Raw genomic sequence first — 13,925 nt, forward strand, 5'->3', positions numbered from 1 at the left:
TTACCTCTCTGGGCGTGTATGTGTATACCGGTATTACCTCTCTGGGCGTGTATGTGTATACCGGTATTACCTCTCTGGGCGTGTATGTGTATACCGGTATTACCTCTCTGGGCGTGTATGTGTATACCGGTATTACCTCTCTGGGCGTGTATGTGTATACCGGTATTACCTCTCTGGGCCTGTATGTGTATACCGGTATTACCTCTCTGGGCGTGTATGTGTATACCGGTATTACCTCTCTGGGCGTGTATGTGTATACCGGTATTACCTCTCTGGGCGTGTATGTGTATACCGGTATTACCTCTCTGGGCTGTATGTGTATACCGGTATTACCTCTCTGAGCGTGTATGTGTATACCGGTATTACCTCTCTGGGCGTGTATGTGTATACCGGTATTACCTCTCTGGGCCTGTATGTGTAAACCGGTATTACCTCTCTGGGCGTGTATGTGTATACCGGTATTACCTCTCTGGGAGTGTATGTGTATACCGGTATTACCTCTCTGTGCGTGTATGTGTATACCGGTATTACCTCTCTGGGCGTGTATGTGTATACCGGTATTACCTCTCTGGGCGTGTATGTGTATACCGGTATTACCTCTCTGGGTGTGTATGTGTATACCGGTATTACCTCTCTGGGCGTGTATGTGTATACCGGTATTACCTCTCTGGGCGTGTATGTGTATACCGGTATTACCTCTCTGGGCCTGTATGTGTATACCGGTATTACCTCTCTGGGCGTGTATGTGTATACCGGTATTACCTCTCTGGGCGTGTATGTGTATACCGGTATTACCTCTCTGGGCGTGTATGTGTATACCGGTATTACCTCTCTGGGCTGTATGTGTATACCGGTATTACCTCTCTGAGCGTGTATGTGTATACCGGTATTACCTCTCTGGGCGTGTATGTGTATACCGGTATTACCTCTCTGGGCCTGTATGTGTAAACCGGTATTACCTCTCTGGGCGTGTATGTGTATACCGGTATTACCTCTCTGGGCGTGTATGTGTATACCGGTATTACCTCTCTGGGCCTGTATGTGTATACCGGTATTACCTCTCTGGGCGTGTATGTGTATACCGGTATTACCTCTCTGTGTGTGTATGTGTATACCGGTATTACCTCTCTGGGCGTATATGTGTATACCGGTATTACCTCTCTGGGAGTGTATGTGTATACCGGTATTACCTCTCTGGGCGTGTATGTATATACCGGTATTACCTCTCTGGGCGTGTATGTGTATACCGGTATTACCTCTCTGGGCATATATGTGTATACCGGTATTACCTCTCTGGGCGTGTATGTGTATACCGGTATTACCTCTCTGGGAGTGTATGTGAATACCGGTATTACCTCTCTGGGCGTATATGTGTATACCGGTATTACCTCTCTGGGCGTGTATGTGTATACCGGTATTACCTCTCTGGGCGTGTATGTGTATACCGGTATTACCTCTCTGGGCGTGTATGTGTATACCGGTATTACCTCTCTGGGCGTGTATGTGTATACCGTACCTCTCTGGGCGTGTATGTGTATACCGTATTACCTCTCTGGGCGTGTATGTGTATACCGGTATTACCTCTCTGGGCGTGAATGTGTATACCGGTATTACCTCTCTGGGAGTGTATGTGTATACCGGTATTACCTCTCTGGGTGTGTATGTGTATACCGGTATTACCTCTCTGGGCGTGTATGTGTATACCGGTATTACCTCCCTGGGTGTGTATGTGTATACCGGTATTACCTCTCTGAGCGTGTATGTGTATACCGGTATTACCTCTCTGGGCGTGTATGTGTATACCGGTATTACCTCTCTGGGTGTGTATGTGTATATCGGTATTACCTCTCTGGGCGTGTATGTGCATACCGGTATTACCTCTCTGGGTGTGTGTGTGCATACCGGTATTACCTCTCTGGGCGTGTATGTGTATACCGGTATTACCTCTCTGGGCGTGTATGTGTATACCGGTATTACCTCTCTGGGCGTGTATGTGTATACCGGTATTACCTCTCTGGGCCTGTATGTGTATACCGGTATTACCTCTCTGGGCGTGTATGTGTATACCGGTATTACCTCTCTGGGCGTGTATGTGTATACCGGTATTACCTCTCTGGGCGTGTATGTGTATACCGGTATTACCTCTCTGGGCTGTATGTGTATACCGGTATTACCTCTCTGAGCGTGTATGTGTATACCGGTATTACCTCTCTGGGCGTGTATGTGTATACCGGTATTACCTCTCTGGGCCTGTATGTGTAAACCGGTATTACCTCTCTGGGCGTGTATGTGTATACCGGTATTACCTCTCTGGGCGTGTATGTGTATACCGGTATTAACTCTCTGGGCGTGTATGTGTATACCGGTATTACCTCTCTGGGTGTGTATGTGTATACCGGTATTACCTCTCTGGGCGTGTATGTGAATACCGGTATTACCTCTCTGGGCGTGTATGTGTATACCGGTATTACCTCTCTGGGCGTGTATGTGTATACCGGTATTACCTCTCTGGGCGTGTATGTGTATACCGGTATTACCTCTCTGGGCGTGTATGTATATACCGGTATTACCTCTCTGGGCGTGTATGTGTATACCGGTATTACCTCTCTGGGCGTGTATGTGTATACCGGTATTACCTCTCTGGGCGTGTATGTGTATACCGGTATTACCTCTCTGGGCCTGTATGTTTATACCGGTATTAATTCTCTGGGCGTGTATGTGTATACCGGTATTACCTCTCTGGGAGTGTATGTGTATACCGGTATTACCTCTCTGTGCGTGTATGTGTATACCGGTATTACCTCTCTGGGCGTGTATGTGTATACCGGTATTACCTCTCTGGGCGTGTATGTGTATACCGGTATTACCTCTCTGGGCGTGTATGTGTATACCGGTATTACCTCTCTGGGCGTGTATGTGTATACCGGTATTACCTCTCTGGGCGTGTATGTGTATACCGGTATTACCTCTCTGGGCCTGTATGTGTATACCGGTATTACCTCTCTGGGCGTGTATGTGTATACCGGTATTACCTCTCTGGGCGTGTATGTGTATACCGGTATTACCTCTCTGGGCGTGTATGTGTATACCGGTATTACCTCTCTGGGCTGTATGTGTATACCGGTATTACCTCTCTGAGCGTGTATGTGTATACCGGTATTACCTCTCTGGGCGTGTATGTGTATACCGGTATTACCTCTCTGGGCCTGTATGTGTAAACCGGTATTACCTCTCTGGGCGTGTATGTGTATACCGGTATTACCTCTCTGGGCGTGTATGTGTATACCGGTATTACCTCTCTGGGCGTGTATGTGTATACCGGTATTACCTCTCTGGGCGTGTATGTGTATACCGGTATTACCTCTCTGGGCGTGTATGTGTATACCGGTATTACCTCTCTGGGCGTGTATGTGTATACCGGTATTACCTCTCTGGGCGTGTATGTGTATACCGGTATTACCTCTCTGGGCCTGTATGTGTATACCGGTATTACCTCTCTGGGCGTGTATGTGTATACAGGTATTACCTCTCTGGGCGTGTATGTGTATACCGGTATTACCTCTCTGGGCGTGTATGTGTATACCGGTATTACCTCTCTGGGCTGTATGTGTATACCGGTATTACCTCTCTGAGCGTGTATGTGTATACCGGTATTACCTCTCTGGGCGTGTATGTGTATACCGGTATTACCTCTCTGGGCCTGTATGTGTAAACCGGTATTACCTCTCTGGGCGTGTATGTGTATACCGGTATTACCTCTCTGGGCGTGTATGTGTATACCGGTATTACCTCTCTGGGCCTGTATGTGTATACCGGTATTACCTCTCTGGGCGTGTATGTGTATACCGGTATTACCTCTCTGTGTGTGTATGTGTATACCGGTATTACCTCTCTGGGCGTATATGTGTATACCGGTATTACCTCTCTGGGAGTGTATGTGTATACCGGTATTACCTCTCTGGGCGTGTATGTATATACCGGTATTACCTCTCTGGGCGTGTATGTGTATACCGGTATTACCTCTCTGGGCGTATATGTGTATACCGGTATTACCTCTCTGGGCGTGTATGTGTATACCGGTATTACCTCTCTGGGAGTGTATGTGAATACCGGTATTACCTCTCTGGGCGTATATGTGTATACCGGTATTACCTCTCTGGGCGTGTATGTGTATACCGGTATTACCTCTCTGGGCGTGTATGTGTATACCGGTATTACCTCTCTGGGCGTATATGTGTATACCGGTATTACCTCTCTGGGCGTGTATGTGTATACCGTACCTCTCTGGGCGTGTATGTGTATACCGTATTACCTCTCTGGGCGTGTATGTGTATACCGGTATTACCTCTCTGGGCGTGAATGTGTATACCGGTATTACCTCTCTGGGAGTGTATGTGTATACCGGTATTACCTCTCTGGGTGTGTATGTGTATACCGGTATTACCTCTCTGGGCGTGTATGTGTATACCGGTATTACCTCCCTGGGTGTGTATGTGTATACCGGTATTACCTCTCTGAGCGTGTATGTGTATACCGGTATTACCTCTCTGGGCGTGTATGTGTATACCGGTATTACCTCTCTGGGTGTGTATGTGTATATCGGTATTACCTCTCTGGGTGTGTATGTGCATACCGGTATTACCTCTCTGGGTGTGTGTGTGCATACCGGTATTACCTCTCTGGGCGTGTATGTGTATACCGGTATTACCTCTCTGGGCGTGTATGTGTATACCGGTATTACCTCTCTGGGCGTGTATGTGTATACCGGTATTACCTCTCTGGGCCTGTATGTGTATACCGGTATTACCTCTCTGGGCGTGTATGTGTATACCGGTATTACCTCTCTGGGCGTGTATGTGTATACCGGTATTACCTCTCTGGGCGTGTATGTGTATACCGGTATTACCTCTCTGGGCTGTATGTGTATACCGGTATTACCTCTCTGAGCGTGTATGTGTATACCGGTATTACCTCTCTGGGCGTGTATGTGTATACCGGTATTACCTCTCTGGGCCTGTATGTGTAAACCGGTATTACCTCTCTGGGCGTGTATGTGTATACCGGTATTACCTCTCTGGGCGTGTATGTGTATACCGGTATTAACTCTCTGGGCATGTATGTGTATACCGGTATTACCTCTCTGGGTGTGTATGTGTATACCGGTATTACCTCTCTGGGCGTGTATGTGTATACCGGTATTACCTCTCTGGGCGTGTATGTGTATACCGGTATTACCTCTCTGGGCGTGTATGTGTATACCGGTATTACCTCTCTGGGCGTGTATGTGTATACCGGTATTACCTCTCTGGGCGTGTATGTATATACCGGTATTACCTCTCTGGGCGTGTATGTGTATACCGGTATTACCTCTCTGGGCGTGTATGTGTATACCGGTATTACCTCTCTGGGCGTGTATGTGTATACCGGTATTACCTCTCTGGGCCTGTATGTTTATACCGGTATTAATTCTCTGGGCGTGTATGTGTATACCGGTATTACCTCTCTGGGAGTGTATGTGTATACCGGTATTACCTCTCTGTGCGTGTATGTGTATACCGGTATTACCTCTCTGGGCCTGTATGTGTATACCGGTATTACCTCTCTGGGCGTGTATGTGTATACCGGTATTACCTCTCTGGGCGTGTATGTGTATACCGGTATTACCTCTCTGGGCCTGTATGTGTATACCGGTATTACCTCTCTGGGCGTGTATGTGTATACCGGTATTACCTCTCTGGGCGTGTATGTGTATACCGGTATTACCTCTCTGGGCGTGTATGTGTATACCGGTATTACCTCTCTGGGCGTGTATGTGTATACCGGTATTACCTCTCTGGGCTGTATGTGTATACCGGTATTACCTCTCTGAGCGTGTATGTGTATACCGGTATTACCTCTCTGGGCGTGTATGTGTATACCGGTATTACCTCTCTGGGCCTGTATGTGTAAACCGGTATTACCTCTCTGGGCGTGTATGTGTATACCGGTATTACCTCTCTGGGAGTGTATGTGTATACCGGTATTACCTCTCTGTGCGTGTATGTGTATACCGGTATTACCTCTCTGGGCGTGAATGTGTATACCGGTATTACCTCTCTGGGCGTGTATGTGTATACCGGTATTACCTCTCTGGGTGTGTATGTGTATACCGGTATTACCTCTCTGGGCGTGTATGTGTATACCGGTATTACCTCTCTGGGCGTGTATGTGTATACCGGTATTACCTCTCTGGGCCTGTATGTGTATACCGGTATTACCTCTCTGGGCGTGTATGTGTATACCGGTATTACCTCTCTGGGCGTGTATGTGTATACCGGTATTACCTCTCTGGGCGTGTATGTGTATACCGGTATTACCTCTCTGGGCTGGTATGTGTATACCGGTATTACCTCTCTGGGCTGTATGTGTATACCGGTATTACCTCTCTGAGCGTGTATGTGTATACCGGTATTACCTCTCTGGGCGTGTATGTGTATACCGGTATTACCTCTCTGGGCCTGTATGTGTAAACCGGTATTACCTCTCTGGGCGTGTATGTGTATACCGGTATTACCTCTCTGGGCGTGTATGTGTATACCGGTATTACCTCTCTGGGCCTGTATGTGTATACCGGTATTACCTCTCTGGGCGTGTATGTGTATACCGGTATTACCTCTCTGTGTGTGTATGTGTATACCGGTATTACCTCTCTGGGCGTGTATGTGTATACCGGTATTACCTCTCTGGGAGTGTATGTGTATACCGGTATTACCTCTCTGGGCGTGTATGTATATACCGGTATTACCTCTCTGGGCGTGTATGTGTATACCGGTATTACCTCTCTGGGCGTATATGTGTATACCGGTATTACCTCTCTGGGCGTGTATGTGTATACCGGTATTACCTCTCTGGGAGTGTATGTGAATACCGGTATTACCTCTCTGGGCGTATATGTGTATACCGGTATTACCTCTCTGGGCGTGTATGTGTATACCGGTATTACCTCTCTGGGCGTGTATGTGTATACCGGTATTACCTCTCTGGGCGTATATGTGTATACCGGTATTACCTCTCTGGGCGTGCATGTGTATACCGTACCTCTCTGGGCGTGTATGTGTATACCGTATTACCTCTCTGGGCGTGTATGTGTATACCGGTATTACCTCTCTGGGTGTGAATGTGTATACCGGTATTACCTCTCTGGGAGTGTATGTGTATACCGGTATTACCTCTCTGGGTGTGTATGTGTATACCGGTATTACCTCTCTGGGCGTGTATGTGTATACCGGTATTACCTCCCTGGGTGTGTATGTGTATACCGGTATTACCTCTCTGAGCGTGTATGTGTATACCGGTACTACCTCTCTGGGCGTGTATGTGTATACCGGTATTACCTCTCTGGGTGTGTATGTGTATATCGGTATTACCTCTCTGGGCGTGTATGTGCATACCGGTATTACCTCTCTGGGTGTGTGTGTGCATACCGGTATTACCTCTCTGGGCGTGTATGTGTATACCGGTATTACCTCTCTGGGCGTGTATGTGTATACCGGTATTACCTCTCTGGGCGTGTATGTGTATACCGGTATTACCTCTCTGGGCGTGTATGTGTATACCGGTATTACCTCTCTGGGCGTGTATGTGTATACCGGTATTACCTCTCTGGGCGTGTATGTGTATACCGGTATTACCTCTCTGGGCGTGTATGTGTATACTGGTATTACCTCTCTGGGCGTGTATGTGTATACCGGTATTACCTCTCTGGGCGTGTATGTGTATACCGGTATTACCTCTCTGGGCGTCTATGTGTATACCGGTATTACCTCTCTAGGCGTGTATGTGTATACCGGTATTACCTCTCTGGGCGTGTATGTGTATACCGGTATTACCTCTCTGGGCGTGTATGTGTATACCGGTATTACCTCTCTGGGCGTGTATGTGTATACCGGTATTACCTCTCTGAGCGTGTATGTGTATACCGGTATTACCTCTCTGGGCGTGTATGTGTATACCGGTATTACCTCTCTGGGCATGTATGTGTATACCGGTATTACCTCTCTGGGCGTGTATGTGTATACCGGTATTACCTCTCTGGGCGTGTATGTGTATACCGGTATTACCTCTCTGGGAGTGTATGTGTATACCGGTATTACCTCTCTGGGCGGGTATGTGTATACCGGTATTACCTCTCTGGGAGCGTATGTGTATACCGGTATTACCTCTCTGGGCGTGTATGTGTATACCGGTATTACCTCTCTGGGCGTGTATGTGTATACCGGTATTACCTCTCTGGGCGTGTGTGTGTATACCGGTATTACCTCTCTGGACATAGTGACCTGACCGGCTTGGGGGGCCGCGGGATTTCCCCGAGTAGGGAGAGAGCGGGGCTGTTGCTAGGGGGCTGGGCAGCTTTCTCCATCTTGATTGGATAATGCAGCCAATCAGGAGGAGGTGTCAGGAGCCTGGGGGCGGGGCTAAGCATGGTGTGCGTGGCTTTCACCATTGTGCGTCCAGTATTTTTGGAGAAGCCGCCTAGCGACCCTACCCTCAAAGGGCCACCAACACCTCAGGTTACCAGGATGTCACGGCTTGGAAGACTGAGCCACTGATTGAGCCACCTGTGCTGAAGCAGGGAGATCCCGAGAAGCTGCCCTATTGGTGGCTCTTCTGGATGAGTTGGCCAGTCAACAGCTGAGCCACCTGTTCTGAAGCAGGGATATCCGGAAGGACTGGTCTATATACTGCGTATAAGGGACAGCCATACGGGTGACACCGCTCAGCTGCCAAGCCTTCAAACTTGCCCGTCCCGAAGCTTGCGTTAGGACACCGGTGTTACTGCTGGACAAGTGGGCAGCCCAATTCTTCATACCCTTCCCACCGGTGCCGTCCCCATTCACAGCGGACTAACCTCCAGGGGTGAGAGATCAGCTGCCCGTCCCACCTACCCCTCATCTCCTTCCCATCCCACCTACCCCTCATCTCCCTCCCGTCCCACCTACCCTCAGCTCCATCCCGTCCCACCTACCCCTCATCTCCCACCTGTCCCACCTACCCCTCATCTCCCTCCCGTCCCACCTACCCCTCATCTCCCTCCTGTCCCACCTACCCCTCATCTCCCTCCCGTCCCACCTACCCCTCATCTCCTTCCCGTCCCACCTGCCCCTCATCTCCCTCCCCTGTCCCACCTGCCCCTCATCTCCCTCCTGTCCCACCTGCCCCTCATCTCCCTCCCATCCCACCTGCCCCTCATCTCCCTCCCGTCCCACCTGCCCCTCATCTCCCTCCCGTCCCACCTGCCCCTCATCTCCCTCCCGTCCCACATGCCCCTTATCTCCCTCCCGTCCCACCTGCCCCTCATCTCCCTCCCGTCCCACCTGCCCTCATCTCCCTCCCGTCCCACCTACCCCTCATCTCCCTCCCGTCCCACCTACCCCTCATCTCCCTCCCGTCCCACCTCCCCCTCATCTCCCTCCCGTGAGAGGGGTCATCTCCCTGGGTCTGCGTCCCCCGGCCGACCTCCTCACCTTTCTGCCGGACGGAGCACCACACCATGACCGTGAGGACGCAGATGATAAGGAAGACGAGGATTGCCAGGATACCCCCGATGACCGCGTATGGGACCTGTGTCTGCGCTTCGATGATCGCTCCGGGGTCTGTGGGACACGGCGAGGAACCGGGTCAGATTAGAAGCAGGGCGCTGCGGGTTTCTGCAAAGCTACGGCCATTTGCTTAGCCGACGTTCCGACGTTTCGGCAGCTGCACTTCGGAACGGGCGCTGTATCTGCCGAAACGTCGCAACGTCGGCTAAGCAAATGGCCGTGGCTTTGCAGAAACCCGCAGCTTGTAATTTGGCTCGCTGACTTTGGAGAACAGACAGGGATTCCCTGAGCCAGGAACACCGGTCATTATATCGTTATATATATTACTCCTGGTGCAGCAGATATCCGTTGTATTACACAGTGAGGAACCCCATCCTGTCTTATTCCTTATACACCCTCCAACCCGTCCTGTCTTATTCCTTATACACCCTGCACCCCGTCCTGTCTTATTCCTTATACACCCTGCACCCCGTCCTGTCTTATTCCTTATACACCCTGCACCCTGTCCTGTCTTATTCCTTATACGCCCTGCGCCCCGTCCTGTCTTATTCCTTATATACCCTGCGCCCCGTCCTGTCTTATTCCTTATACCCCCTGCACCCACTGTGGTCTTTCTCCCTCCTAATAGAGGTAAATGAGAATTTTAATCCTAATAGAGGTATATTAGTATTTTATCTGGTAGTGTTAGGACTTGCGAACAGGTGTCTGCCTTGACGTAGCTCGCAAGCTTACAACGCTTTGGCCAAAGGGTTAAACTAAATGACCCTACTTCAAGAGAATATATAAGTATTTTACTGTGTATTTCTGTCATGTTGGATGTAGCATTGGGCTTCTCTGTCGTCTGTTGAATACATATGCCACGCTCAATAGCACTCCATTTTGACACATACATATATATATATATTTTGTGGGGGCTCACTGGTTCCCAAAAAGAGCTTACTGGGGTTCTGTGTTTTGTTATTCCTTATACACCCGCACCCCGTCCTATCTTATTCCTTATACACCCTGCACCCCGTCCTGTCTTATTCCTTATACACCCTGCACCCCGTCCTGTCTTATTCCTCATACACCCTGCGCCCCGTCCTGTCTTATTCCTTATACACCCTGCGCTCCGTCCTGTCTTATTCCTTATACACCCTGCATCCCGTCCTGTCTTATTCTTTATACACCCTGCACACAGTCCTGTCTTATTCCTTATACACCCTGCACCCCGTCCTGTCTTATTCCTTATACACCCTGCACACAGTCCTGTCTTATTCCTTATACACCCTGCACCCCGTCCTGTCTTATTCCTTATACACCCTGCACCCCGTCCTGTCTTATTCTTTATACACCCTGCACCCCGTCCTGTCTTATTCCTTATACACCCTGCACCCCGTCCTGTCTTATTCCTTATACACCCTGCACCCCGTCCTGTCTTATTCCTTATACACCCTGCACCCCGTCCTGTCTTATTCCTTATACACCCTGCACCCCGTCCTGTCTTATTCCTTATACATCCTGCACCCCGTCCTGTCTTATTCCTTATACACCCTGCATCCCGTCCTGTCTTATTCCTTATACACCCTGCACCCCGTCCTGTCTTATTCCTTATACACCCTGCACCCCGTCCTGTCATTCCTTATACACCCTGCACCCCGTCCTGTCTTATTCCTTATACACCCTGCACCCCGTCCTGTCTTATTCCTTATACACCCTGCACCCCGTCCTGTCTTATTCCTTATACACCCTGCACCCCGTCCTGTCTTATTCCTTATACTCCCTGCGCCCCGTCCTGTCTTATTCCTTATACACCCTGCACCCCGTCCTGTCTTATTCCTTATACACCCTGCACCCCGTCCTGTCATTCCTTATACACCCTGCACCCCGTCCTGTCTTATTCCTTATACACCCTGCACCCCGTCCTGTCTTATTCCTTATACACCCTGCACCCCGTCCTGTCTTATTCCTTATACACCCTGCACCCCGTCCTGTCTTATTCCTTATACACCCTGCACCCCGTCCTGTCTTATTCCTTATACACCCTGCACCCCGTCCTGTCTTATTCCTTATACACCCTGCACCCCGTCCTGTCATTCCTTATACACCCTGCACCCCGTCCTGTCTTATTCCTTATACACCCTGCACCCCGTCCTGTCTTATTCCTTATACACCCTGCATCCCGTCCTGTCTTATTCCTTATACACCCTGCACCCCGTCCTGTCTTATTCCTTATACACCCTGCACCCCGTCCTGTCATTCCTTATACACCCTGCACCCCGTCCTGTCTTATTCCTTATACACCCTGCACCCCGTCCTGTCTTATTCCTTATACACCCTGCACCCCGTCCTGTCTTATTCCTTATACACCCTGCACCCCGTCCTGTCTTATTCCTTATACACCCTGCACCCCGTCCTGTCTTATTCCTTATACACCCTGCACCCCGTCCTGTCTTATTCCTTATACACCCTGCGCCCCGTCCTGTCTTATTCCTTATACACCCTGCGCCCCGTCCTGTCTTATTCCTTATACACCCTGCACCCCGTCCTGTCTTATTCCTTATACACCCTGCACCCGTCCTGTCTTATTCCTTATACACCCTGCACCCCGTCCTGTCTTATTCCTTATACACCCTGCACCCGTCCTGTCTTATTCCTTATACACCCTGCACCCGTCCTGTCTTATTCCTTATACACCCTGCACCCGTCCTGTCTTATCCATTATACACCCTGCACCCCGTCCTGTCTTATTCCTTATACCCCCTGCACCGGTCCCTATTTGCATGCCCCCCTGTACCTGTCCTGTTACTCACCATACACCACGAGCACATACTGGTCGGATGAGCGCCCGTGCTTGTTGGACACCTGACAGCTGTACGTCCCGTTGTCCTGCAGGCTCAGCGCGTGGAAGGTCAGGAGGTCGCCCTGTATCTGCGCTCGGACCGGTAACGAATCGTTCAGGCGACTCCAGATGATCTCCGCCGGCCTGACAGGATGGGAATTCATGTAGAAGAGTTAATTCTGTCCCTCCCTATAGAACATGACATACGTCAGCACCGTGGCGATATAAAGCGCTATACGCATGCTGCCCCCTGTGGGTATGGGTAGAGCATGTTCTAGAGTCAGGCATTGATTGGCATGCCTTCCAGCCAATGGCTGTGACTCAGGAAAGGGGATGATTAACAGTCCCAAGCGGAGCATGTGGGGGAGAGCTTCAGGGACTTGGTAGCTGCCCGCGCCCCCAGGGTCGGATTACCCACCGGGCACAGTAGGTACGTGCCTAGGGGCCCCTGTAGGTGCATGTCATTTTAACTGATGCTGTGCTGTCTAGCAGAGCCGCTGACAGGGGAGGAGAGGCCAGGGCGGCAGCAGCGAGGGGCCAGGCCGGCAGCAGCTAGGGGCCCAGGCCGGCAGCAGTGAGGGGCCAGGCCGGCAGCAGCTAGGGGCCCAGGCCGGCAGCAGTGAGGGGCCAGGCCGGCAGCATTGAGGGGCCCAGCCGGCAGCAGTGAGGGGCCCAGGCCGGCAGCAGTGAGGGGCCCAGGCCGGCAGCAGTGAGGGGCCCAGGCCGGCAGCAGTGAGGGGCCCAGCCGGCAGCAGTGAGGGGCCCAGGCCGGCAGCAGTGAGGGGCCCAGGCCGGCAGCATTGAGGGGCCCAGCCGGCAGCAGTGAGGGGCCCAGGCCGGCAGCAGTGAGGGGCCCAGGCCGGCAGCAGTGAGGGGCCCAGGCCGGCAGCAGTGAGGGGCCCAGCCGGCAGCAGTGAGGGGCCCAGGCCGGCAGCAGTGAGGGGCCCAGGCCGGCAGCAGTGAGGGGCCCAGGCCGGCAGCAGTGAGGGGCCCAGCCGGCAGCAGTGAGGGGCCCAGGCCGGCAGCAGTGAGGGGCCCAGGCCGGCAGCAGTGAGGGGCCCAGCCGGCAGCAGTGAGGGGCCCAGCCGGCCTCTCCTCAGACTCCCCCCTGCTACGGCGGGACCAGCCTTTGAGACCCACGCCCGCTTGCATCTGCCCACAGCCCGAGGACTCCCCACAACAAGGAAGGATGTGTATTGGGGGAGGGGGATATTATTGTGTGTATTGGGGGTGGGCGGATATTATTGTGTGTATTGGGGGTGGGGGGTATTATTGTGTGTATTGGGGGAGGGGGGTTTTATTGTGTGTATTGGGGGTGGGGGGTATTATTGTGTGTATTGGGGGAGAGGGGTATTATTGTGTGTATTGGGGGAGGGGGGTATTATTGTGTGTATTGGGGGAGGGGGGGGTATTATTGTGTGTATTGGGGGAGGGGGTATTATTGTGTGTATTGGGGGAGGTGGGTATTATTGTGTGTATTGGGGTGGGGGGTATTATTGTGTGTATTGGGGGAGGGGGGTATTATT

The 13,925-nt window shown here is 51.3% G+C and overlaps 1 protein-coding gene across 1 annotated transcript in view; it reads right to left on the reverse strand.

The window, feature by feature from the left end:
• LOC142486422 (cell adhesion molecule 4-like) overlaps positions 1-12,714 on the reverse strand; it is a 37,984-nt gene extending 25,270 nt beyond the window's left edge. The window contains exons 1-2 of the mRNA XM_075585010.1: positions 12,371-12,714; positions 9,504-9,632 (exon numbers count right to left, since the gene is read on the reverse strand). Coding sequence (XP_075441125.1) covers positions 9,504-9,632; positions 12,371-12,563 — 322 coding nt within the window. The 5' untranslated portion in view covers positions 12,564-12,714. The remainder of the gene's footprint in view (positions 1-9,503; positions 9,633-12,370) is intronic.
• Between the last annotated feature and the right edge of the window lie 1,211 nt (positions 12,715-13,925).

The sequence above is a fragment of the Ascaphus truei genome, unplaced genomic scaffold, assembly GCF_040206685.1.
Source record: "Ascaphus truei isolate aAscTru1 unplaced genomic scaffold, aAscTru1.hap1 HAP1_SCAFFOLD_858, whole genome shotgun sequence".
Taxonomy (NCBI): domain Eukaryota; kingdom Metazoa; phylum Chordata; class Amphibia; order Anura; family Ascaphidae; genus Ascaphus; species Ascaphus truei.